Genomic DNA, 26,553 nt, shown 5'->3' with positions numbered 1-26,553 from the left:
CGGGCTCTGGGCTGATGGCTCAGAGCCTGGAGCCTGCTTCCGATTCTGTGTCTCCCTCTCTCTCTGCCCCTCCCCCGTTCATGCTCTGTCTCTCTCTGTCTCAAAAATAAATTAAAAAAGTTAAAAAGAATTTTTTAATAAAAAAAATAAAGTCTCTTTTAACAAATTCACATTATATAATGAAATAAAGTATATACACAAAGTACCGTGTGTGTGTGTGTGTGTGTGTGTGTGTGTGTGGTGCTCCCTAAAAGCACAGTGACCTTCCAGTGAGAATTTCTGATGGGAAGACGATGTATGGCTTTTCTCTTCCATGTCTTAAATCCCAGCCCTGAACTTAAATAATGTAATCGGCACGTACGTTCTGTATTGCTGCGACAGGGTAGAATTTTAACGGAGCGAAGTGCACTCTGCTTTCAATAATGTCCATGTGATGAGTTTGGGGGCACTCACTGGTCAAACACCGATTATTTATTGAGCGCCTGTTGCGTACCGGCAGCACAGAAGTGAAGACAGTGCCTTCCCGCCCTCCTGGAGCTCACGGTCCATGGGGAGCAGATCCAGCCCTTTATTTCGCAGGAGTAAAGGAGCAAGGGGGGCCCCCCGGGTACCTGCACGGCCCGGGGGCCCTGTTTTCTGGGGGTGAAGGAGCTACTTGGCTCCGGTCCTCGGGACCACTGCAGTGAGGGCGTATAAACGGTGACCATTGTAGGACATGACCGTGTGTTCTGAGAAAATAGCCTAGAAACGTGTTTGGATCGGGAAGACAAATGGGCTGGCAGGTGCGGAGACAGCGTGAGAGGGCACTGGAGATCGAGAAGGAGCCAGCCGGCGGGGGGGAGGCCGTGTGGCCCCGGGTGTGAGAGCCCAGGACTGCCTGGGTTCCGTTCTTGCTCTGCCACAGTTTCCCCATCTGTACTAAGGTGATTCCCACCTCATAGGTTGATGGGAGGATTAAATAGGTTAGCGCAAATAGATGATGCACAGAAAACTTTTCGTACGGCACCTGGCAACGGGCAGTTGGTGGCCACGAGGATGTTATAATTACACTTCATCTTCATGTACAGGGTGCAGCTGAAAGGGGTGAAGGAGGAGGTCAGCCGTCAGTGAGCCACGCATGCAGGGTGTTTGGAATGTGCCGGAAACTGGTGGTGGTGGTTGAAGGCGGGGATTGGTCAGGGCACCCAGGATGCCCGTGGTGCGTGGGCGTGTCTTCCCGTCGTGACCCTGTGACTCCGGGAACCGTTGGCTAGAGGTTGGCGATGCCATCTGACCTTTCTTGCGGGCAGGACGGGAGCTTGGCTGGTGGAGCCCCCGTGAGCCCACCCCGTGCGCAACCCTCAGGGCTCTTACGGTGACCCTGTGGGCCAGAGCGTCGGGTCGGGCCGCAGGCGGTGTGGTGACAGGCCGCAGTGACTCAGTGATGCAGCCAGAGCCCGAGCCCCGGGTGTGCAGACCACAGAGGCCGTGGCCAAGGGCCACACCCGGCGTTTGCGCCAGCTTGTGATAGCCGGTGACCTCACCCAAGGGGTGGCCGGGGTCCCACTGGGAGACTCGTCCCATCAGTATCGTGGGGACTTTCCTCCCTCCCAGTGCTCATGGCCCCTGGCCTCAGTGGCTCCCAGGAACCCAGGGCTTTCCTGTGCTTAGTGTGGGGCTTGCCAAAGCTATAGTTCCCCCCGGTAAGTGCACAGAAGCAACCAGAAAGGCAGTGCGCTCTGGGCCAGGGGTGTCTGTACCCTAAGTGACCTGTTGTTCCTCCCTTCCAGGGCATGGTCTAGCGGCCCAGACAAGGACGTGGAACCAGCCCCCGGAGTTTCTGGTCCCGGCCGTCTCCCCCTCCGCTTGGCCTTGGGTAAGTCACTTTGGGAGGTCACGTGGGTCTGGAAGCAGGTGAGGACTGGCGGGCGGGGAGGGGGTGTTCTACCACTCTGTGGGGTCCTGCCTGTGGCTGGCGGACGGGGATTTCACCCAGCTCAGTGGGAAGAGCAGGGAAGACCAGAAGTCGGGGAGCAGGGGGACAGCCTGCCCAGGACACCTGAGGTGGTCAGGAACCTGAGGCTCTGAGATGGAAAGAACCCACCCAGGTCCCGTGATCAGCTCGGTTCTCGCCCTAAGCTGGCCCGTCTTTCTCGTAGGTCCTTTGACCTCGGGTGCTTTGATTTGGGAATGTATCCAGTGACGGGAATAGGGCATTCCCGAAAGCTCCCACCTCCTAGGTCCTGCCCACCTCCCCCTCCCACAGAGGGGAAAGAGCTGCCTTCCCAGGGCCCCGGGGCCGAGCCTCCCCACCCCCACCTCCCTTCGCCCCCAGCCCTCCCCATGGTCCCACTGGGGCCTCTGAAAGCTTGGTACAAACGCTGCCCCCTTCTCTGGCCCCACCTGTGTCCCTCCAGGCTTTTCTCTGCTCTCTCGTGGACTTCCCCCAGCCCCTCCACTCTGCCGCCCTTCCCGCCTCCCCAAAAGACTGACCACGGGAACCCCTTTCTCGCTCACAGCCCCGTGATCCTCTTGTCCACCAGCACGGCAAAGCCCTGACCAGGCCCGGCCCCCCGGACCCGGAGCCCAGCTGCTCTCCCCTCAGTCAGGGGGTCAAGTCCACAGTAATTAGCATGACCTGCCAACTCTTGGTCTCTTTGAATCCACCACCCTCCTGGCCCCATCTCAGGCCACCGCCTGCTTTGGGTTCTAGGCAGGAGCCCGGGGAAGCAAAATGCCTGTAGTGTTCGAACGCCGTCCTGACCCCAGGGCTGCACCTGTTAACCTGTCCTCTGTCCTCTAGAGGCACTCTGGAGGGCTCCTGTGCCACCTGTTGGCTCCCCCGCCAGGAGGTGCTGGCTGGGCACTGAACAAGCCCTCCTGAGGGCCCAGGTCCCCGCTGCCTCTGCTGTGGCGTCTGTCGCTCTTGCCGGGCTCCGTGTTCGGCTCTGTTCCCAAGTGAGGAAGTAGGTGGTGAGTGGGAGAAAGGCCTCTGGCTTTGGGTTTGTGTCCTCCATATCCTACTGGGTGCACTTAACAGCCTCCCCAAGTCCAAGTCTCCTCTGTAAGAGGATTAGTCACACCTCCCTCTTGGGGTGGTTGTAAGAGTGGAGGCCGGCGGGGGTGGGGGTTGGGGGGGAGCCTCAGCTGCCTCACAGCCCTTCTTCCTCTTCCTCCTCCCCGGCTTCTGGTAATTATGACAGTGTCTGTCATTAGTCATCGGCCCTGCCCTGCCCTGCCCTGCCCACCCCAGTGCTGTGAGCACCAGTTGAGGCCAGGGGTGTGGGGTCTGTTGCCAAAGACAGAAGGAGGCAGCACGGGGGAGGGGCCAGGCCCAGCCCGGGAGAGCCCACCTTCTAGATCCTAGAAGCATGTAATTCTCACCTTCCCACCCAGAAGGAATCCCCTTTAACGCTCAGCCGTGAGGCTAAGATTTGGACCCCAGACCTATTGAAGTGTGCGTATTTCCACCCTAATAAAGCCCCTTAAGGTTCCCAGGGATTGGGACCGTGTTTCCGGGGTTGGGACCGGAGCCCCAGGCGGGGCCTCTGCCTCAGGGGATAGATTAGTGTGGAAGGTGCTGCCTTCACCAGCTTCCCCTCCTTCCTTCCTCAGCTCTATGGGAGCTGCAAGATGGGAGGGGGAAAATCTGGCTCTGTGCTCCCTGGACGTTGCCTGTGTGCAGGCACGCCTCGGAGACCCTGCAGATTCGGTTCCAGAGCACCGCAATAAGGCAAATATCCCAATAAAGCGAGTCAATGAATGTTGTGGTTTCCCAGTGCATATAAAAGTTATGTTTGTACAATACTGTAGTCTACTGAGTGTGAAATAGCATTAAGTCTAAAAAAACCCACCAGTGTATATACCTTAATTTAAAAATACCGGGGCACCTGGGTGGCTCAGTCGGTTAAGCATCCGACTTCGGCTCAGGTCATGATCTCGAGGTCCGTGAGTTCGAGCCCCGCATCGGGCTCTGTGCTGACAGCTCAGAGCCTGGAGCCTGCTTCGGAGTCTGTGTCTCGCCCTCTCTCTGACCCTCCCCCACTTGCTCTCTTTCTCTTTCAGAAATAAATAAACGTTCAAAAAAATTAAAAGACTACTTCATTACTGGAGCCCCTGGGTGACTCAGTCGGTTAAGTGTCCAGCTCTTGATTTCAGCTCAGGTCATGATCTCACGGGTCGTGAGATTGAGCCCTGCGTGAGCTCTGCTATCAGCACAGAGCCTGCTGGAGATGCTCTCTCTACCTCTCTAAAAAAAACCAAACCAAAACAAAAGGAAAAAAAAAAACAAGAAAATACTGCTAAAAAAATGCTAATCATCCTCTAAGCTTTCGGGGAGTTGTAATCAGTGATCACAGATCACCGTAACAAATAGCATAATAAGGACGCAGTTTGTCCTTTAAGTAGTGACACGGCCCCCCCCTCCCCGCCCCCGCAAAAATTTCATAGTTGCTGCTCACAGAGATTTGGTTCACCACAGTTCTTCTGGAAGATGTTAGGTTGACTGGGGCATGGAGATTTGGGATTTTGCAGAAGAGGACGGGAGAGCGTGATCCCGGGCTAACCTCCCCTCTGGGTGTTGGGCTTGTCGCCCCCCTAAAGTGTTGCCTAGTCTGCAGGTTCCAGCTGGGTCCCGCGGAGAGCCATTCTCCAGGCCTTTCTGAGGTAGCGGCCGCTGCAATTTGGAGGCAGGACGCTAGGAAAGGGGACATCCTTCCTGTGTTGCCAGTTGAGGGTCATTTTTACAGGGACTTGGGACGACTTTGCAATATCACTTCCCGTGGGCGTCCCCTTCACCCCTCAACCACAGGGGCAGACCCTGCATGACAAGCGTTGTGGGCAAATGCCGGGCAAATGTGCATGTGGGCATGCACCTGCGCGCGCGCGCACACACACACACACACACACACCCCGTGAGCCTGCAGACTTGGCTTGGCATTCTGATGGGGGCGGTGGGGGCGGGGGGTGTGATGGGGGCGGCTGTTGTCCTGGCCCGAATCAGCACTGCCGGCACCGGGCAGGAACTCACTGCCCGTCGGCATCTCTGAGCCTCTGCCGTGGGTAGGTCTCTCGTTGCGTCGGGGAGATGAAAGGCAGAGACAAGTAGGAAGGGGGCCGTCCCTGCCAGTGAGTCTGTGCTCAGCGCCCAAAGGGCGGGACACAGAGGGAGCCTCCGCAGTGAATGAATGGATGGGTGATCGAGCCATGTCCCCACGATCTCGCTGCTTGCTGGCACCTGGGCTGGGGCCCCCTGAGCCCGGTCCGAGCCCACACAGGGCCTCCCTTCTCCGCGACACAGGCGCCTCAGGGCGGCCCGCACCGATCCTCTCTTCCCAAGGCCCGGATTTCCGGATCAGCCCAGATTGCACGTGTTCTGTCCTGTGGCCCCCTTGACATTCCTGGACCTGACAGGCCGTATATGCAGGTTTCTAGCTGAGAAGGACGCCCTGGGAACATACTTAACAAAGGTTTGCTCTGGTGGCTGTGCCTGGGGCCTCATAGCGTGTCCAGGAGACTGGCTCTTTCTCTGAAGTTAGACACTATCTGGGTCGGAAAGTCACGGACGGGAAATTTGGAGGCCTGGAATGCCAGGATGATGGACTCCGTGGGCCGCAGATCACTGTGGAAGGGCTGGACCTGGGGAGGACCTGGGGGCGGGGGGGCGCGGTCTCAGCCGGACCTTCTGACCTCCCTCCCTGACTTGCTTCTTCTCCCCAAGTGCCAAGCACCGTGTCCTTCCTGTGTTTTACACACCGTGCTAATCGGTTGTGGGCTTATTCCCAGCCGTGCCCTGGGTGAATGGAATTCAACGCTGTGTCCCTGGGGGTTGAGGGCAGGAAAGGACGTGGGCCGCAGCCCGAACACTCAAGTCTGTCGATTCCTCCCGGAACGCTGCCTTCTTTTGCGCCCCCTTATCCGCCCGGCACGGGAGCTCGGTGTCCGGCTAGCGTAGGAGCTGACTCGGCCTAGAAAAGAGGGAAGGCATTCGTGCCTTGCCTTCCCAACCGGACAATAAGCACACGAAAGCCTCTTCTCCTTCTGCATATCTCCAGCACTTAGCGCTGTGTTTTTCACCTGCTGCGTGCCCTGTGAATGCAGGCTGATCGACACTGGCTGTGTGTGAGTTTGTACCTTGGTCTCAACTCTCCCTGCCCAATCTATGGCTTCTGGTGCTGTGATTTAAAGAGTAAAACCGGCAGGGGCGCCTGGGTGGCTCGGTCGGTTGAGCGTCCGACTTCAGCTCAGGTCGTGATCTCACGGTCCGTGAGTTCAAGCCCCGCGTCAGGCTCGGTGCTGACAGCGCGGAGCCTGGAGCCTGCTTCGGATTCTGTGTCTCCCTCTCTCTCTCCGCCCCTCCCCTGCTCATGCTCTGTCTCTCTCTCTCTCTCTCAAAAGTGAATAAATCTAAAAAAAAAAACCTTTTCTTTTAAAGAGTAAAAATGGCAAAGGGCAGCTTCTGTGAGCTGTCTGCACTCCTGATTATACACACACTCTCCAATGACAACCGAAGGCTGCAGCCGCCGTGGCCACCGAGGGGCAGCCGGGCCCGTCACCATTTGTGAGCCTCGTGTGTGAGCCAGGCTGATGCCCTTGATGTTGAGAATGACTTACTGTTTTTATTTCTTCCCAAAGACATTAAACACGTATCAAATAGCATATGAGATGATGATTCACTGGCAGATTCCTTCCAAGTTTAAAAACAAAAAAAAGAAAAAGAAAAAGAAAAAAATGTTTGGTGTAGTGAGCTGAGCCCCGAGTAGTATCAAACCAGCATTTGGTGGCAGCCGTGTCCCCAGGAGCTCTGCCGTGGGGAGGGACCTACATCCCAGCGAAGCGAGCAGACTTCCCAGCTGCTGCAGACGCGTCCACTGGGGCTCACACGTGCCTCGGGGTCCACACAGCCCCAAGTCCTGATTCCCAGACAGGAAAGCAAGGCTGTGAGACACATGACCTTCCGGGCCTCTGACTCCGCTCCGAGGCTGGGAGTGAGCGCCGCGCTAATAACAATTAACTTCTCTGCTCATACACATGCCGTCTTGCCTCCCTCACAGCGCTGGGTCGGGCCTTACCCTTTTCCTGAAAACGAATTCAGAAGCACCTTTTCAGACGTTTTTTGACCCGGACTTGACAAATTTGAACTGCCCTTCGAGTCATTAGTCTGAATTCCTAGGATTTGATGGCATTTTTTTTCTTCTGCCCCCAAGCTGCCCCACCTCCCCACACCCTACCTTTGTTAATCTATCCACTGGGTCCATATTGTTCTGCACTGTTCAGTACTGTGATGTTATTGGTGCCATATGTTATATGGTTATTATGTCACTGCTCAAGAAGGGGCCTCACGGCTCTGGAGGCCTGTCCCCAGCCTGCCCTGGCAGAGCGCGGCTCCAGCATGTTCTTCCCGGGAGGCTCACGGTGGCTCCCTGTTGACGTCCTCAGGTTCCCGTGTGCAGTGAGGTCCCGGTGTGCAGTGTAAACCGGGTGAGGGTCCAGACGGGGTGGAGGGAGTGAGTAAGTGAATGGTAAACGCGGCCCATGCTCTTTTCTGTAAGATAAGAACGAGCCCAGGAGGGAAGCCCTCATGGTCCCAAACACTGATGTGCTGGAAAGGCCGTTGCCAGCACCCCCCACCCCTGCCCAACCAGGCCTGTGTTCTCCTCCACTGGGAGCCGGCGAACGGACTGAGGCTTTGGACCATCAGTTGGGTGGGGGGTGGGGGGGGGGCACACCAGTATGGACGGCGGGGGGGGGGGGGGGCGTGGTATATACATAACGTATGCGCCATGGGGTGTGGAGGGGTGCGGTGTGGGGGTGTGTTGGGAGTGCACACCCTGTCCTGTGCAGATCTGAGCCGCCCAGCCTCCTCGGAACACTGGGGCTTGCTCTGGGCGAATTCCAGAACTCTCCTTCCGCACCTGCTGCTTCCCCGTCCTTGAGGGGTGCGTCCTGTGCAGAAAACGTCTCCTCCATGCACCACGGGCCCGAACCAGGCAGAAGCCACAACTGAGTCCCCGGGAGACATCTGGCCCGTAGAGAAGAGCCCAGCCTCTCCCTCAGGGGCTCCCCCTCCCCCCCGGGGGGCTCACAGTGTCCCACGGCCGGCAGGGAACGAGCAGCCCCCACTGGGGCTCTGCCCTGCCGTCATAGTCCTGTCCTTTTCTTCTCATTTTCTCTGAAGAACAGGAGTTGGAATTTCACTGACCCGGACCCGCACCGGTTGTGTCTGGGCCGCTGGGATCCCGGGTTTTCATGCTCCGTGCTGGGCCCGCGGGCGAGAAGTGGCCGTAAGAAGTGCAGGCCGCCCACGAGCCCCGGCCGGCCTTGGCCTCGGCCTCGGCCTCCAGCCCGCTTCTGTTCGATACTGCAATTAAGCTCATTAAGTGCGTCCGTCACCCGTTTCTTTTCTCCTCCAAGCTGTGACATTACCTCCCGGTATTTGTCGGATGCTTTCCAGTTGTCGGTCCTTTTACACCCTTCAGTTTCCCATTATCTTCACGGCTATCACAGCAGCGGGTACGGACTGTTCCTCAGGAAACTGAGGCCCAGAGAAGTTATGAGAACAGCGGAGGCCGTAAGGGAGGCAGGGGAGCCTGGCAGGAGCCCAGGCTGGCTATTTTCTGCGCACCTGCTGCCCGGTGTGGCCCTTTTGTGCACGGCCACCTCCCACCGGGCATTCTGGTCCCGTGGCCAGAGGAGCGCGCGGAGACTGGGCCTGGCCCAGGGTGCCCTCTGCCTCCCAAGAGCTGCGCCGCTGACCCGGGTGTGCGGACACTGCCCCCTAGGATCCGTTTCCCTCCTGGGGGGTGTTGTCCGCCCTGGTGTTCCGACACCTGGCACAGAGGGGAAACGGAAACGTTTGCCGGGGTGAGGGAACCAATCCAGAAATTTCACCGCCCACGCCAGCCCGGCGGTGAGCGGTCTGTCCCCATAAGCCTCAAAACTCACACAGGGATGGTCATACGTGGCAGTTTCGGCTTTCAGAAAAATCACACGGTCTTGTTGTGGATCCTGCCTAGAGTCCTTTTCCTGTTGTTAGCAGATTCTACAAAGGGGAGGATTGTTCTCTTGGGCATTTCCTCCTCCTCTCCCCTCTTCCTTCTTTCCCCAGAGGCTCATTTCTGTCTGTTCCACTAACCTACCTTCCTCCGCTGGGCAAGCAGTTCAAAGGGCTCCTCCCCGGGAGGCTCAAGTGGCGGTGATGTTGGGTCACACTCAGGTGACCCCCGCTGGAGGGCGGCAGTAAGGCCCCTGGGCCACCTACCGAGCTGGGGGCACGTTCACGGGGGAGGGAGGAGATGGGCACCGGGTTGGTGAAGGGAGCCCCCGGCCTGACACACCCAAGGTGGGCCCTCTACTCTGCTGTGGCTGTGCCTGTGCCAGTAAATGGAACTTTCCGAGATACCAAGTCTGAATTATGGAATGTCCCTTCTTGGAGCTTGAGGCCTAAGCAAGAGAGCACTTTACCATCCTGTTCCATGATACGTTCCTTCCCGAATCCCGGATACTGGCGAAGTCACAAAATATTAGAGCAAGAGGGTCCTAGAAGAAACCCATTCCCTCACTCGTCGGCTCATTCACTCGGGCATCGTGCCAGGACCTTGGAACGACACATAACCATTATTTCAAATCTATTTATTGAGCACCAATCGTGTGCCAGGCCCTGTTCTGGGCAACAGAACAGGGGGTGGGGGGGCCAATGTATTTGAGATGGGTTCCTTGGAGGAGGCACCCCCAAGAAGATGCAAAGACGTGGACGTTGAGGGGGTGCGCCTTGAGACCAGGTGTAGGGAACAGCAAAGGCAAAGGCCTTGGGGCCAGAACATGGTTTGGCATGAGCGAAGTATTCTCTTTCCTCAATAAGCTCACAATCTAATGAAGGAAGGACACAAGGAAACGGTGTTGCATAAGCTGAGGTCATATTAGAAACAGGTTAAAAAGTGGGAAGGGGGTGCAGAGGGAAGAGCAATTTTCGGGGCCCAGGACATACATCCCTGAATAAGGAGCGTCTGAGTTGGGCTTTGCTGGTTGAGTAGAAGTTTGCTGGGCAGCCGAGGCCATGAAGCAGTGTTTTCGGAGGCACACGGTATATAGGGAGGGACACACACAGTTCCTCTTCCTGTTGCATTAGCAGCTTCTTCGAGGGACAGAACATTCTCTTGGGGATTTTTCTCTCCTTTCCCCCATTTCTCCCCTCACCCCCACCCCGCCCCGTCTCCCAGCCCTCATTTAGGGCATTCCAATCTCGACTAAGTGGAAAGGAAGGTTCAGGACCGGAAGGGGAGTTCTCTGCCTTGGCCAGCTCCCTCCCTCCCTCCTTTTATTTTTTAAAGCTTTAGGAAGTCCTGGGGAGTTAAGCTGCTGGCGATGGGTACAGAAGTCAGGAGGGTTTTTGGTTCTTAATCAAGTTCAGTTCTCAATCAAGGTCACGGGGCTGGAGCCCATCCAGCTGGTAAAACTGGATGCAGCAGGTTTTCAGGAAGTCCTCCGAAAATGAGCTCCTGGAAGTCAGTGAGCTCAATCTGGATCTGGGCACACCCTGTTAACTGTCCGCTCCCAAGGGTGCCTGTCACTGACTGCCTCTTCCCCCAGATGTGGCCCAGGGGCTTCTGTTCTCCCAGAAGTGGAGGAGGACCACCCCCTTTCTGCCGCTCCGTCACCTGAAGGACCTAGGTAGGCCGTCATTGCAGCTGGCCTCTAGCAGAGGTCTTGAAACTTGTGGGACTCACTTGTGTCCTTGTGAGTGAGATGTGAATGCCGTGGGCACCCTTTCTTTTGTGGGCACCTAGGAGTGAAACAAACAGACCCCTCCCAGCTGGGTGGCAGTTTGCAATGGGCCTGTAAACAGGGTGCTAACGGGCTTCAAGGGTTCTTGTTTGGTGGCCCCAGATCTACTGTCCCAAGGAGCTACCCAGTGATGGCAGCCACTAGAAATACAGAATCGGCCACATTCATATGTAATGTTAACGTTCCTGGTAGGCCACGTTAAAAACGTAAAAAGGAACAGATGAGATTCACGTTACCAACATGATTCATTTAACTCACGATATCTCAGACGGTCTCGTTTATCATTCCACATGTAATCGGGATAGAAAAATGACTCTGAGATATTTTACATTATTTTTTATGTACTAAGTTGTCAGAACCCAGTGTGTATTTGATACTCTTAGGGCACATATACGAATTCAGACGGGCCACATCTTACGTGCTCAATAGGCACATGTGGCTGGTGGTTACTTTGTTGGACGTGTCTCTCTTATAGACAGAGAGACTGAGACCCTGAGACCCCCCCCCGCCCCCCGCCGCGACGTGGAGGTGGCTTGGTGTGGGGGGCGGGGTCGGGAAGGCGGGGTCTCCATTTCGGTCCGAGGATCCTGCCTGCCTGCCTGCGCCCTCTAGCGTCCGCCCAGCCGCGTTGCAGCCTGGGCCGCCCCAAAGCGCGCCGCTCCCTTGCTTTGGTTCTGACAGCGGTCACAGACCCCTTGGGACAGGACTGGCCCCTCCCCAGAGCAGCTGCGCTAGAAGCCAAGGCTGCATGCGGCTTGCCTCTGACCCGCTTACTTGGAGACAAGAAGGACGGATTGTCGGCATTAGTCCGTTTGTTAATGGGTCACCAGGAGAAAGAACCAGGTCTTATGCTGCATGGGAAACAGCACAAATCGCCTGTTTTCTGCTTGTCCCTCCAGCCCCTGCTTTCCTGCTCTACCCCAGACAGAGGAAACAGTCATCCCCAAAAGCCCTCTGGTCCCTTGAAGTTCAGATTCGCAGCAGACGCCCTCCCAGCCTCACCCGGAGCGTTGGCCTTTTGTAAGGACTTGGTTCCTCCAGCCTTTCCCCATCTGTCTCTCTCCAAGTGTTTGTAAATCTGCGTGGCCCAGTGAGCTCTGGAGATCTCACTTGATGAAAGCATTTTAAAGCAATGGATGAAATGTGACCCACGCCACCAGCCAGCGTGGAGCTGTGATTAATGGCACATTCGAGCCCTTGGTTCCCAAGAGCCTCACCAGGCGGTTGGTAGAACTCTGCCATTAAAAAGGCTTTAATTTGCTGGCAGGACCTACTTCAGGTTAAATATTTTCCTAGGGTTCCCCAGCTACATGCGTGCTTTTTTTTTTTTTAATTTAGCACATTAAAACCAATAGCAGAGTCACCGAGAGCCAGAGAGATGGGCGTAAGCGCTACATTAACCCCCTCCCCGTTCCTTCATTACTGTGAATTAAAATGTCGTCTTTGACATGCTCGAAAGGCCGTTGCCTGTCTGATCCAAGCCCTGCGTGGCCACGAGGCTTTTGAAGCCAAGTGAGAGGTGGCTCTGATCCCAAATTGATCACCCTTCCTGGCACGTCCGTTCTTCGCCCCATCCGTCAGTGGAGAGGAGAGTGAGATTTTCTGGTCTACCGATGAGGGTTGGGTGTTTGTTTGCCTGGCCACCGGGGCCAGGGGAGGGAGGGGACGTTGCTGCTGGGAAATGGGGGTGGTGGCTTTGTCTTTGCAGAAACGCTGGCTTTTTGTCGTCTGTCTTTCCAGCCGGCCAGTCGTCAATAAGGTTGGTGCCTTGGCTTAATTAGTAAGAGAGAGGTCACCGTGCATGCAGGGTTCCGCTGTCCCTGGTCCCTGCGAGGCCGGTTGCTTTGGGCCGAGAGCCTCCAGGAGAGAGCTAAAACGAGGCTCTTGGTATTAACCGTTTCGTCCGAGTCTTTGGTGAGCACATGTGAGCCGGTCCAGTGAGGGACTAGCAGTGCACGGGGAGATTTATTTCGTATTCATGGGCTTACTTCATGGCGGAGTGGATGCCAGCCGGGGGCACCGTGGCAGCCTCCGTCACCGCCCATGGACCTGGGCAATGAAAGGGCCCGGGGAAGGTCACAGACAAGCACGTGCCCCCTGGAAGCCTCACTTCTTTGTCTCTAAGACGGAGATGACGTTGCCTTCTCCCGGCCTGGCCAAGCATGACCCCCACCTTCCCAGCGCCCTAGTATCTGGTGTGTGCTCCCTAGAGGTGGCCTGAGTTTGTTTGTTTACATTTATTTATTTTTGAGAGAGAGAGGAGAATGCAAGCAGGGGAAGGGCAGAGAGAAGGAGACAGAGGATCCAAAGCAGGTTCCTCCCTGTGAGTGCAGAGCCCGATACGGGGCTTGAACTCATGAACCGTCAGGTCATGACCTGAGCCGAAATCAAGAGTCGGCCGCTTAACTGACTGAGCCACCCAGGTGCCCCGAGGTGGCCTCAGTTTTGATTCCATATGCTGTCTTCCTAGGCAAACTGTCTTGTCCCCTCCATGGAAAAGGAGTGATTCCTCCCTGGAGCATCCCCCCCGCCCCGTCATGTTACATCTTGTGCCCCATCCATAGGTGCCTGTGCCGTAAGCAGCCCAGAGCGCTGAGAACCAGGGTGCACATTCAGAGGGCCGGATGGGCTGGAACAGACCGCACGCACACCCCCCCCCCCCACCCCGTGCACCCAGCCTGGCACCAGGCCCCGAGAACAGGCTGAGAGCCGGGGCGGCCTGCACTCCTGGGGTTGGGATTTGGGGGAGCAGAGCACCGGCTGGTGGACACGTGTGGGCAAGCATCCCCACAATTAAATGGCTCAGGACACGGTGTGGGGTGTGATGAGGCACACAGATCTGTAGACCACACGTTTCCAGATTCCTCCAGGGAATCCCGTACCTACCACCTTCCCGGACTCGATGCCTTTCTTCAGAGAGGGTCACCTCTTGGGAGGAGAGCCTTCCCTACCTCAGCTCCAGGCACAGGAATCTTCGGCCTGGACCTCTAGACCCAGGGGTCTTAGACTATCAGAGCGGGAAGGAGCCCTAGTCCTGGAAGGAGGCCCCCCTCACACCACACTGTCGTGATACTCAGGAAGCACATGGAGAAGGAGGGGCTGGGAGTCCGGATTCTCAGTCTTGTGCGTCACCCGAAGGTGACACACTGGGGAAGGGTCTGGCCAAGCACGAAGTTGCTCCCCAGGCACATCACCGTGCCCTCTGCCTGTGACCTTCTAGCTTTGGGTTGACCGGCCTCGTCCCTCTCCCGGATCTGGTACCTTCCTTTCCATAAACACCTGTTACCTCGGGCAGAGGAGGTGCGAGGAATTTGGCATTTCTGTGGGGTCTGTGAGTGTATACGTCACACACGCGTTCTGAGGCAAACTGATAGCATTGTTCGGAGGGGCGATTTGGTGTTCCGGGAGGTAGGTGGGTCCTAAAGGGACCGATCCTGAGCCCTCAGAGCCTAGCACTTCACAGAAGCCCGCTTGTTTCCCTGGCGAAAAGGGAAGGGTTGCAAATCAGGGCAAAGGAAGTGCCATTAACGACCCAAGGTGGCTGTTTGTGACCGTGTTGCCCTGCCCTGGACCCGCCTCCCCTGGGCTGTCCGCAGCAAGATGGGGGGCCTGAGCCGAGTGCTGCCTTGGCCTCCCGGGCCTCTAGGGCTGGTTCCCCGCTGGTAAAGTGGGACTGATCTACGCGAAGGGTCTGACAGTAAGCCAATTGTCCCACAGTCCATGGACCTTCTGGTTGTCCCTGCTGCTGGTGCTCAGGAGTGAGGTTGGGGAAACCGCACGGTGCCCGGCACGGGGTTCTGCCCCACTGTTGTTGCTCAGGTCAGTGCCCAGGGACAGCTATCTTAGTGTCCCAGGGCTTTCGTAACAAAGTAACAAGGACCGGGCAGCTTCAAGAGCAGGAATTGATTTTCTCACGGCCCCAGAGGCCAGAAGTCTGAGATCAAGGTGTCAGCAGGTTCAGTTCCTTCCGAGGCCTCTCCTTGGCTTGGAGACGGCTGTCTTGCTGTGGCCTCACGCGGCCTTCCCTCCGTCTGTGTCCCAAGCCCCTCTTGTAAGGACACCGGGCATATTGGATTAGGACGCACCCCAGTGACCTCATTTTACCTTAATTATCTCTTAAAGGCCCGGTCTCGGAATACAGTCACATTCCCGGGTGAATTCGGGTCACACGGGTCTAGAGCAGCGGCTGTCCCGTCCTGCTCGCGCTGGTCCTCCCTGGCCACACACCACATTACGCCGTCCCCTGTGAGGACGTCAGGGGCGGGGGAAGCGAGGGAAGCAGGTGCAGACGAAGCCACCCGAGGTGCCGCTCGCTGTGCGCGTGGAGGGGAGGCCCGTGTTCTCCACCCTCCGGACGCTGGCCGGGAGACCTCCCCAGTTCATGAGGAGCATGGAAAAGAAGGTTTAACAGCAGCTGAACTGATGAGGGAAATGGAAGATGAGCCCTTTTTCAAGCACAGGTAACACCGGGCCGGAAGTGTGTGAAGTCCTGGCCGGGGTGGGGGGGGGGGGGGTAGGTCATGGCTGGGAGCCCTGGGTCGGGTGCTGCTCCGAGGCCCATCACCCACCTCCTTGCTCTGCAGACACAGAGAGGTGGGGCTGCCTTGGAGAAGCCACCCAGTGAGTCACCCCACCCTGGGAGTCGCAGGCGACCTGCCAGGCCACCGGCCTAAAAGTTCTGCAGTCCAGAGTTTGCCGTTCAGAAGTCCTGAGTGACAGGATATGGAGGAGGCCGGGAGGCTGTTTAAACAGAATGGACAGGGGCGCCTGGGCGGCTCAGTCGGTTAAGCGTCTGACTTCGGCTCAGGTCACGATCTCGCGGTCTGTGAGTTCGAGCCCCGCGTCGGGCTCTGTGCTGACAGCTCGGAGCCCGGAGCCTGCTTCGGATTCTGGGTCTCCCTCTCTCTCTCTGACCCTCCCCCCTTCATGCCCTGTCTCTCTCTGTCTCAAAAATAAATAAACGTTAAAAAAATTTTTTTTAATTAAAAAAACAAACAGAACGGACAGAGGTAGGCATGCGGTGAGCAGGCTACTAAAGGGATCCTGACGGGAGCAGGGAGAATTCGCTGGGGACAGCACAGAGGGCGTCCACGGCTCTGAGCTCCGAGGGCCCTGCCTGCTGCCCGGTTTGCCCGCTCGGTGGCTGGTGTAGCTTCATCAGAGTCACCCTCGGGGGCCCCCACGTGGCACCAGGGGCCTCCCGGACTCGAGTTCCCCCCGTGTGTGTGCGCGTGCGTGTGCGAGAACACGGCACCCAGGAGGCCGGCGTGGGCAAGAGGCGCCTCAGTGAGGGGACCAGCCTCAGGGGACGGGTGTCGGGGTCACACCCGGGGCTGCCTGGATCTGGGCCCCGCCGTGGAGTGCCAGGCGAGCCCGTGGATGGACAGATGGATGGGCAGAGAAGGATGGGCACCTGGCCCGAGGCCCAGGCGGCTTCTCCTGTGCCCTCAGCTCCCATCCTTGGGTCTGGTGGGCAAGGGGCTTCATCTGTGGGGCTGAGGGGCACCTGACCCAGCAGAGCCATGCACATGCGCCCCCCCCGCCCCCCCCCCCCCGGTGTCTGTCAGCTCGGCCTGCCCTAACAAGGTCCCAGAGACCAGGCAGCTTAAACAGCAGGAACGTATTCCCTCACAGCCCTGGAGGCTGGGAGTCAAGGTGTGGGCAGGGGCCTCTGAAGGCTGTAGGGAAGCATCTGTTCTGGCTTCTGGAAACCTCCGGTGTTCCTGGGCTTGTGGATGGCTCTGTCTTCTCCACATGGCTTCCTTCTGTACTGTCTGTATCCAACTGTCACCTTTTTCTAAGGACACCCCAATAACCTCATCCTAACTTCCTACGTCCCCGTTTCCGAATAATGTTATATTCACAGGGCTTAAAACCTCAACATCTTTTTTGGTTTGTTTGTTTGTTTTGTTGGGGGAGTCAACCATAAGGTGAGGGCGCCTGAGGAGACAGACCTGCCACGCTGAGCCGTCCCGGGCATCCTGCGCTCACAGTTCTGGGGCACGGGGCCCTGCCCGCCCGGCAGGGCTCTCTGGGCACAGAGCCATTCTGGTGTGCCGTCATCAGGCCCTCCAGGGTGACACCTGGAAGGACCCGGGAGCTCGTCTGGCTGGGGCCCCAAGAGCGGTCGTAAAAAATGCAGAATCCAGGGGCGCCTGGGTGGCTCAGTCGGTGAAGCGTCCGACTTCAGCTCAGGTCACGATCTCGCGGTCCGTGAGTTCGAGCCCCGCGTCGGGCTCTGAGCTGATGGCTCAGAGCCTGGAGCCTGCTTCCGATTCTTTGTCTCCCTCTCTCTCTGCCCCTCCCCTGTTCATGCTCTGTCTCTCTCTGTCTCAAAAATAAATAAATGTTAAAAAAAAAAAATTTTAAAAAAAATGCAGAATCCAGAGGGAGCCCACATCTCCAAAGCTGGCTTAGAGCTTTTTCCAACAGGACAGAGATGTTAACGGATGTCTTGACTGTCTGTCTTCTTCTGTCAGACATTTTGGTGTCTGATGTTTCGATTTTCACTTTTTTGTTTTTTTTTTTAACGTAGAAACCACAATGGTCGTGGAAAGCATCTGAATTTCCAAAAGGACCGGAAGTCAGCTATATGTTAGCACCCGAACTTTTGGGGGGCCTCCCAGAGCGTGCTAGGAGGCCCACGCCACCCCAATCCCTGGGGTGGGTCAGAGAGCCGGCCAGTGGAGGCACGGGAGATCCCCCATCTGGACCCTGTGGCCTCGTTCTAGAACGCACTGCAATTGGCGAGGTGACCTCATGGTGGACTCGGGTGGGGCAGAAGCAGATCCCCCTGCATTGGTCCTGCCCTTGACATTGCCTCTCCTAACCAGGAAGCTGACAGCCAACTTACTCAGGCACTTGCCGGTGTCCACTTTTTAGGGCCAACCTATAGGTAAGGAAACAGAAAGAGACTGTAAACCCTGACTCTGTCAAAATACCAGTGCCCACGACAGAAGCTGATAAGGAAGGAAGGAGCAGCGGGACTCATAGCCTGATCTTACGGAGAGAGAACCAAGAGTCAAGGTGCTTGACCAAGAAATAGAGGTTTGGTTATTTTTATTTTTGTATATTTAGCTTTCGGATAGAAAACACATGCATGCACAGAGTTTGGCATTTAAAAATTTCTGCAAAAGGATTTACAGTAAAAACTCCCCGTCTGACTCTTGGCCGTCAGCCGTCTCTCTTTGGCCAGTGTTATGTCCTAAATAGGTCCTTCCAGATGCAGAAACATGCTCACAAATAGTGTTTTCTTTTTTTAACAAATGGTAGCAAACTACGTAGCTGCTCTGAACTTTCTCCTTTCACTTAAAAATGCATCTTGAGGGGCGCCTGGGCGGCTCAGTCAGTTAAGCGTCCAACTTCGGCTCAGGTCACGATCTCATGGTTTGTGAATTGGAGCCCACGTCGGGCTCTGTGCTGACAGCTCGGAGCCTGCTTTGGATTCTGCGTCTCCCTCTCTCTCTGCCCCTTGCCCCGCTCACTCCCTGTCTCTCTCTGTTTCAAAAATAAATAAACGTTAAAAAAAATTTTTTTTAACGCATCTTGATCGCTGCTTCTCAGTACGTGATGATGGAGGCCTGGGTTAGTATTACAGACAGCGGCTCAGGAAGCAGCAGCGTGCACGGGCTGTTTGCACAGGTCGAAGTATCTTTAGCGACGTTCCTCAAAATGGGATCGCTGGGCGTTTGCAATTTTGAAACACATTGCCAAACCGCCCTCCATAGGAGTTAGGAAGGGAACTTGAAGTGTATAATTTAGAGTTATAAAGATAACAAGTAAAAACAGGGATATGTGTCATAAAACCAATAAAGCCCAGGAGGGGACAAAGGAGGAAATGCCGGGGAGACGAGATGAACCACATCTGTTACCCTTCCTGATGGGGATTTGGTGCATACTGTTCAGAGCTTACAAACACACAAGCCGTTCAGAGTGGTCCCCTCTGGGACTGGGGCAGGAGACATCTTCCTCTCACTGTGTTTTCCTATGTGCTCGAAAAATGATGAAGCCATGTTCATGTGTTACTGCCAGAGGCAGCAAATAAAATGAGGCCGTGAGGTGACAGCTGTGTCCGTGTCTAATAGTGACACCACCCCAGGACCAGTCTTGTGTGCAGGCTGGGTGGGAAACCGCTGTGGGGAGCAGGTTCTGTGCTCCCACGGGTGCCTGGTCGCTTACGGGTGACATTTGAGAATCGAGGACTGTCCCGGGCCCCTTCTGGTTCCACCCCGCCCCCCGCCCCCTGTCCCCGGGAGTTTCTCAGAGGCAAAACAGAGAGGGGACTCCTGAAAAGTTTCTGGACACCTGTTCTGAGGGGAAAGCCGGAAGGTGGTGCCTGAGAGAGGAAAGAAAGAACTATTCAGACCCCAGGGTCCGGGGGTGCGCTCCACGTGGCAGGACCTTCGTCAGGAGGGTGAGGACCGATCCTCAACTCTTGTACAGACCCAGTGGACACCTGATAGGCGCCTCATTCCGCTGATTTTAAGTTGCATTCCCCCCCCCCCCCACCCCACACACACAGAGTCATTTCCACATTCTGGAAGTCAGAATGTGTCTTTCGCTGCAAGCATGGGGCAGCTCGGCTTTGCCAGGGGTGCGGGACTCATGGTCCACCTTCCTGCAGGGTGTCCTAGACGGCCAAGACCTCCCACGCATGGCGGTGGCCTCTCCAGCCCTCCGTGCGCGACAGGCAGGGGGAGTTTCTCGGCCGCCCCACGGTGGCTGCAGGCGGTGGGGGGGGGGCGGGGAAACGGGCCCCGGGTGCCCCCGGCTGATGGCCCTGTCTTGCAGGTGTAGCCACCGGCCACCATGGGCAAGCAGAACAGCAAGCTGCGGCCCGAGGTGCTGCAGGACCTGCGTGAGAACACGGAGTTCACCGACCACGAGCTGCAGGAGTGGTACAAGGGCTTCCTCAAGGACTGCCCCACCGGCCACCTGACCGTGGACGAGTTCAAGAAGATCTACGCCAACTTCTTCCCCTACGGCGACGCCTCCAAGTTCGCCGAGCACGTCTTCCGCACCTTCGACACCAACGGGGACGGCACCATCGACTTCCGGGAGTTCATCATCGCGCTGAGCGTCACCTCGCGGGGCAAGCTGGAGCAGAAGCTCAAGTGGGCCTTCAGCATGTACGACCTGGACGGCAACGGCTACATCAGCCGCAGCGAGATGCTGGAGATCGTGCAGGTACGGCTCCGCGCCACGCCGGGCCCGCCCCCCTCCCCGGACGCGTGTGGCCGTCGCCGCGGCGTTGGGTCGTTCTCTGCCGGGGCGCCCCCTCCCCCACCCCGCACCGTGCGCTTTTGAAGGTGCCCGGCTGTCACCTAACCGGGCGGGGCCTTGCAATAGGAATGATAAGAGCCCGGGTTTCTCGATCACTTGCTTGTATGCATCAGGCCCGGGGCCTAAGGGCTCTCTGATCTGTTTCTTCACGACCCTGTGCGCCAGCGCCCTTCTCTGCATTTCACAAAATCTGAGCCTCGGAGAGGTGATGCCCTAAGAAAGAACAGAGCTGAAAATTAACAATTGAGGGGTCCCTTGACACTTGCGGAAGGCGCCTGCTAGGAGACCTTTTCGAATCCCCCTATTCGAGAATGCAACCAGCAGCTTGTAATGTCCCCGGGAACGCGCAGTTGTAAAGCAGAACGGAAGCGTTAGTGGCCCCGGAATAAGTCAGATGCAGGAGGAACACCTCTTCGTGAGACCTTCTCGCCTCCCCTTCGCGCCTGTCAGGAGCTCTGGCAGGTGAGGCTGTTTTCCAGAAAGAAACCAAGTTTTGTTCACTTCGCCAGAGGGACCCCGGAGCTGCTCCTTCCTGGTGCCCCCCTGTGCCCCCTCTCCTGGAGCCTGGGGGAGCCGGTTCTAGAATTCCTCAGAAGAGGCGTTCTCTACATGGAAGGAAGCAGCTTCTTGGCTCAGGAACGAAGTCTTGAGCAAAGAGCATCAAACCGGCCACGAGTGGCCTGATCAACCCATGTCTCAAATAGGCGGTCTTCACAAAGAATAAATCGACACAGGTTTGGGGAACTCTGTGGTCCATTCGTCGCTTCCGGTCTGTAGCTATAAGGGGTGGGAGAAGTAAGCAATCTGCCTCCCTGGAATGTCTTCATCCCGCCCTACCCGTCAGCCCTTTGGCAACCAGGCATGCCCTTCCCCTGTCCCCTCGCATAGCTCCTCAGCTTGCCAGGTGGGATACACATCCCTACACCTTTCGCAGAACGGACTGGGTGTTTTGAATTTAAGAAAAAAAAATTTTTTTTCATGTTTATTTATTTTTGAGAGAGAGAAAGAGGGAGACAGAGTGTGAGCAGGGGAGGGGCAGAGAGCGAGGGAGACGCAGAATCCAAAGCAGGCTCCGGGCTCTGAGCTGTCAGCACAGAGCCTGACGTGGGGCTTGAACCCATGGACCGTGAGATCACGGCCTGAGCTGAAGTCAGAAGTTCAACCGACTGAGCCTCCCAGGCGCCCCAGAATGTACTGCTGTTTTAAGTCCTTCAGAAGCCTACCTACCAAGTCCTTGGAGGGGCTTGGTGCTGCCTTTGGCTCTGCACTTGGGCAGGAGGGGTGGCCCGGGCCCAGGAGGGTGTCCTGTCTCAGGAAGATGCGCACCCGCGTGGCACAGCTCACCTGGGCCGTGAGGCTGGTGGGAGACGGGACCAGGCCAGGCCTGCCCCTGCCCTGAAAACAGAGAGGGGGCAAGGAGCAGGGGAACATAATACATATGGGAAAACTCACTCAGGACCACTCTTTTTTGGGTTTTGTTTTTGTGTTTTTAATGCCCTGCTTTTAAGTTATAATAAGTCTCAGACTTTTGGTTCTTGGTCTGTTGTTTCAGGAATGGGGGTATCAGTCAGGCCACTTGCACGGAAGCCCCTTCCTCCTTGCATGTTACTCTGATGGTCGCTGGCCTCCTCGTGGCCCCTCCACACGCACGCCTGTGCCCACCACGGCACGGGGACGCATGTCCAGGCTGGGCCCCCGGGACAGAGACACACAGGGATGGCCCGTGGTGGTGGTGAGCCCGTGGATGGCAGTGCTCTAAAGAGAAGGTCTTCTATCCTTCTGGAAAGACCCGTGCCACCTCGCTGCTGCCCCTTTCTGGGGCTGGTTTTCTCCCTATGGGTTTCAGGGACTAAATCTTTCCTGTTCTAGACTGATGTATGACACACACTAAGATGCTCACAGCTTTCTGTGCGGCATGTGGATCGTGTACATATATGTCTGTGTGCCCACCACCCTCGGTGAGTTACGGACATTCCCAGCCCCCCAGAAGGCTCCCTCAAGGGCCTCCCCGGGCACTGCCCCACCTCCCACCCTAGACAGCCCCCCAGTCTCAGCCCCCTGTCACTATGGAGTTGTTTTGCCTGCCCTTGAACTTCACACAAATGGGTCTGGCTTCCTTTGCTCAGCATGCCGTCTGCGATAGTCACCATGGAACATTCTAGAAACGTTCCTCTGGAAAGCTGAGGAAGGGTCCCGAAGGTTGCTACATCCCGACCTCTTCGCGCCTTGCCGTGAGCTGCGTGGAAGCTCACGCCGGCCCCATGTGCCCGGAAACATTCCAGAATCTCCGAGCACATCTTCCGCGTGTCTCTTTGTAGGCTATATACAAGATGGTGTCCTCTGTGATGAAAATGCCCGAGGACGAGTCCACCCCGGAGAAACGAACGGACAAGATCTTCCGGCAGATGGACACCAACAATGACGGTAAGGAGTGGGTGCGTGTGTGTGTGCGCGCGTGTGTCTGTGCAGGGCGGCTGAGGGCAAAGATGTGGTTGGCCCCTTCTGCGGCTTCCCGGGCCTCTCCCAGCCCACCCCTGGCCTCGTGCAGCTGTACTGAGGGAAAAGGCAGGATTCAGAGTCAGAGAGACCCGGTCCTGCATCCTGGCTCTGTCCTCAAGGCATGTCCTGTCCCCCGCCCCTGAGCCATAGTGCCCTCACTTCTAAAATGAGGGGGACCGTCAGCCCCGTCGGCGTGTCCCAGGGAGGGGGAGGCACCCGGGGGGCCGGTGCATCAAGGGGCCCGGATGGTGGGAAACCTTTGCTTTGTTGTCATCCTGGCTTCCAGGCTCCCCGGTGCCCCGTGGCCTGCAACAGCCGTGGCAGGGTCCCTGGGGCCATACTGCAGCAGGACTGGTGGGGACAGATGGGCAGTGGTGGTGGCCGTACGGGGAGGACATGCACCATGCACCATGTGTCGTCCTCTGCCTCAGCATTGAGGTTCGGTAGGATCCACGCAGGGGGAGGTAGCCCTGCAAGGGCGGGTCCGTGCCTCTTGCCGGCCCTGTCATCCTGGGGGTTAAAAATCAGTGAATGCGTGAAGAAGTGCCCGGTAAACTCTCAAGCGCTTTTGGCACATGAGTCAGAGGACTGAGCCAGCCCAGGCATGACGTTTACGGCGTGACCGCAGGCGGCAGAGAGCACCCTGGACACATCGGACAGCAAGGGAAGTTTCCCAAACGCGTCCACGTGTCAAACAAGACCGCCTTGTGTCTGGCATTGCCCTTGTGCTCACTTAAAACCCGTCTTTCACCCTCCAGGGTAGCAAGGCACAGGCTCCAGATGCCCACAGACCTGCACGGAGTCTTGGGCTCGCCCGAGCCTTGGTTTTCTCCTCTGGGAAATGGGGTTGATAAATTCAGGCTCGGGCGGTGGTGAGGATTCAATGGGACGATGCCCAGGAAGCTCTTAGTGTCGCCCTTGGGCCCCCCTCCCCTACCGGGACCCACGCACCCGTTCCGGGCCCAGCTGGGCCCGCACCGTGCGCCTTCCCTGCTTGTTGGTGAACCTGAGTCCGTGCACCGTGGGGCCGGGCACCTCTGTGAGCCCCTGTCCGTCTGTCCCTGGGGCCTGGGGAGGGAAGGAAGAGTGGGTGTTGGAGGGATCAGGGCGAAAGCAGGGGTGCCCAGCCCTTGAGCTGGGGGGCCCTGCACTCTGTCTTATTTTCCGGCCACCCGGGGGGTCAGTGGTGCCCACGGGTTTTCTCCAGCACCACCCTGTCTTGTCCACACCCCCCGCCCAGCCATACGTGTGAACTGAGACTGGCCGCGTGCCAGGAGCGCCCTGACCACTGCCAGACAGACCCAGAGACGCAGATCATGCTCAGGAACCCCCAGAGCGCCCGAGGGCTCCCCTCAGCCCCTCACCCGCCCTGCTGTCTGCCAGGAGGAAGGGGCTGTGCTTTCAGAAGCTTCCCCGCCCCCCCACCCCCACCCCTACCCCGGAGCCATCAGATGGTGGGGGAGTGGCCGGTAAAAGTCCCCACCAGCCATCAGGAGAGTAAGAAAACACAGTCGTCCTCCGTGTAAGCAGAGGGTCCCGGACGGTTTCTCCTCCTCTGAAGGGGGTGCTTCCCAGCCCAGCCTGGAGCCTAGAGGCTGGTTAGTCTCCCCAAGGGGCCTGTCTGCCTGCCCCCTACTGGGGACCCACAAGAGGGGGTGTTCCTCTCGGCAGGGGGCTGGCAGGTGGTCTCGGCCTGGGAGGCTGGATCCTCGCCTCCGGACCCCTCACTTGGCTTCCTGGAAGCCGCTCGCGGAGCGTGTCCTCTGGGTCAGGTCGGGGCTGGAGATCCCTGCCCGTGGTGGCATGGCACGGGCCACGAGCTCCTTACTCCCTTTACTGCTGTCCTGCGGGGTGCATATCACGGCCTCACAGCCGCAGACTGCGCAAGCATCAGCCGGCAGAGCACAGCCAGCTTCACCCCGACGTCCTTGCCCATGTGCGTCCTGGGAGAGGGGGGCAGTGACCGTGTGGGTCAGTCTCTCCGGAACTCACTGAGGTTGTCAAACCCACGTTCCTATCTCTTCGTCCCAACAGTGGCAGGTTCGGCGGTGCGGGAGGGACAGAGGGTGGGGGAGGGCCGGCTGGACGCTTGGCAAGGCGGGTCTCCTCGAGTCCCCCACCCCAAAGGGTGATAGTAGAGCCCGGTCTGCCAGCCAAGCGGAGGCCGGGCAGTGCCCGGGGGCCCCCGGCTGCCCTCCACCCACCCACCCACCCAGCCGTGCTCCCCTCGGCTCTGAAGTACTTATGGGTGGGAGGTGGAGACCGTGTTCTTTCTGAACAGCTCACGGCTTGCTTACGTAAAGCCTGGGGTGACTGCTAGAAGGATTTAAATTGCCCCACAAGCCACAGCTCCCGTCTTACTGGATATGCCCCTTAAGCTGCCCCGTGCTTGGCAGCGAGCGGTGACAGCAAAACGGGAGTTTCCAGGAGCGCCTGCGAAGGGAGCGGAGCCTCCCTTGGGCCCCGCTTCGAGAAGGTGCGAGACTTAGACCAGAGGGGGCGTCCCGGACCCGGGAGCCGTCTCCGTGACCTCTGGAAGCGCGAGGGGCACCGGGCACTGGCTCACCCCCTCCCCGTATCTCCTCTCTGCTGTCCCACAGGCAAACTGTCCCTGGAAGAGTTCATTAAAGGTGCCAAGAGCGACCCCTCCATCGTCCGCTTGTTACAGTGTGACCCCAGCAGCGCCAGTCAGTTCTGAGGGACCCGGCGTCCGGAAGGTTGCAGAGAAACACAGGCTCTGCCTCGCCGTTTCAGCTTTGCTTGCAAAAGTGGATGCCTCTCCTCCACCACTCCTGCTCTCCCGGCCGGGGCCCCGGGCGACACGCGGCACCTGCCCGGCCTGGCGGCTGCGCCTCCCCCCTCCCCCCGGCCTCCTCCTGCCCCGGCCCGGCCCCCAGGGCGCCGCCCGGGCAGGTGTTTACACGCGGGGCTCATAGTTCTCGATTCCGGGGTGCCTCCCCGCCCCGGGGAGCCCAGGGCACACGGCTGAGGACACTGATGGGACTTCCCAAGATGGAGACAAGGCGGGCTCATCCATCTCGCGATCGCGGGTGACCATGGGAAAGCCGGGGACAAGAACGGAGGGAGAGGAGACGGGCAAGCCCTCCCCCGTGCATGGCTCCACCTCGCTCGTCCGTGGCCTCCGATCAGAGCTGCTCGCACGTACGCATACTATGGCCTCCTTTCTTTTGATATATAAATTATGCCCATGGTGAGGTGCAATGTCCCGTGTAGGTCCCGTATTTCATGCCTCCGTTGCCTGTGAAGCGTGGTTCCCTCGTGGCCTGTGATCTCCCCTCCCGCCCCCCCGCCCCCGGCCCCGAACCTGGTTATCTTGTGGTATTTATGCGCTCTCCATCCGCCCGTGTCAAAGGAAATGCATGCGTGCCCCGTGCTGTGGAGACCCTCCCGTCCACGTAGTGAACACAGGCGTCTGTGCAAGGGCTGTCCTCCCGTTGATTGGTCTGGCATTTCCTGTATTAAAATGATCAAATAAACGGAATCCTTGGAGTTGTCTGTTGGCCCCCGAGAGCCCCCCTTGGCTGCCCGCGGCGCTCCGCACTCGGCTCCAGGTAGATTCAGCGGGTGCAGCTGCCGTTGGTAAACTGGGCCCCGCTGGTGTCCCCGCAGCTGCCACTGTGTCTGTAAATCCTGTGCAGCCTGTTCAATATCTGCCCAATGCCAAGAAATATCCGTGGAAATACAAGAGGACTGGTCCCGGCGGGGTTGACCGCCTTCCCCTCCCCGCCCTGCCCTGGCGTCTCCCACCCCCGTTTAATCAACACAGTCCTGGCGAGGGCACAGAGGGGACCAGGGGCATCGGCACCGGCCGTGAGGGAGACCTGCCTTCTCAGCCTATGACCAGAGGGACACATGCGGTCCCCAGCAGGAGAAAACCGAGCCGAAGGTGATTCCACCCGACTCACAGGTCGAGAAGTCCAAAGGCCGTAGGCGTGTCTAATTTCAGCAGCCAGAGAGAGCATCCCTGGGCCCCCCACGTTCCCTCCACCT

At 57.9% G+C, this 26,553-nt stretch overlaps 1 protein-coding gene across 2 annotated transcripts in view; it reads left to right on the top strand.

Moving 5' to 3' along the window:
• The window catches only part of HPCAL1 (hippocalcin like 1), a 104,648-nt gene extending 78,604 nt beyond the window's left edge, over positions 1-26,044 (top strand). For both annotated transcript variants that reach the window (XM_027077884.2, XM_053201252.1), the window contains exons 2-5: positions 1,770-1,855; positions 19,552-19,947; positions 22,362-22,467; positions 25,143-26,044. In XM_027077884.2, the coding sequence (XP_026933685.1) occupies positions 19,570-19,947; positions 22,362-22,467; positions 25,143-25,240 (582 nt within the window). In that variant the 5' untranslated portion in view covers positions 1,770-1,855; positions 19,552-19,569 and the 3' untranslated portion in view covers positions 25,241-26,044. The remainder of the gene's footprint in view (positions 1-1,769; positions 1,856-19,551; positions 19,948-22,361; positions 22,468-25,142) is intronic.
• The last annotated feature ends 509 nt before the right edge of the window (positions 26,045-26,553 follow it).

Source organism: Acinonyx jubatus, chromosome A3 (assembly GCF_027475565.1).
Source record: "Acinonyx jubatus isolate Ajub_Pintada_27869175 chromosome A3, VMU_Ajub_asm_v1.0, whole genome shotgun sequence".
NCBI classification, from domain to species: domain Eukaryota; kingdom Metazoa; phylum Chordata; class Mammalia; order Carnivora; family Felidae; genus Acinonyx; species Acinonyx jubatus.
The sequence above is the reverse complement of the archived record's forward strand: the minus strand, read 5'-3'. Positions and strand labels throughout refer to the sequence as shown.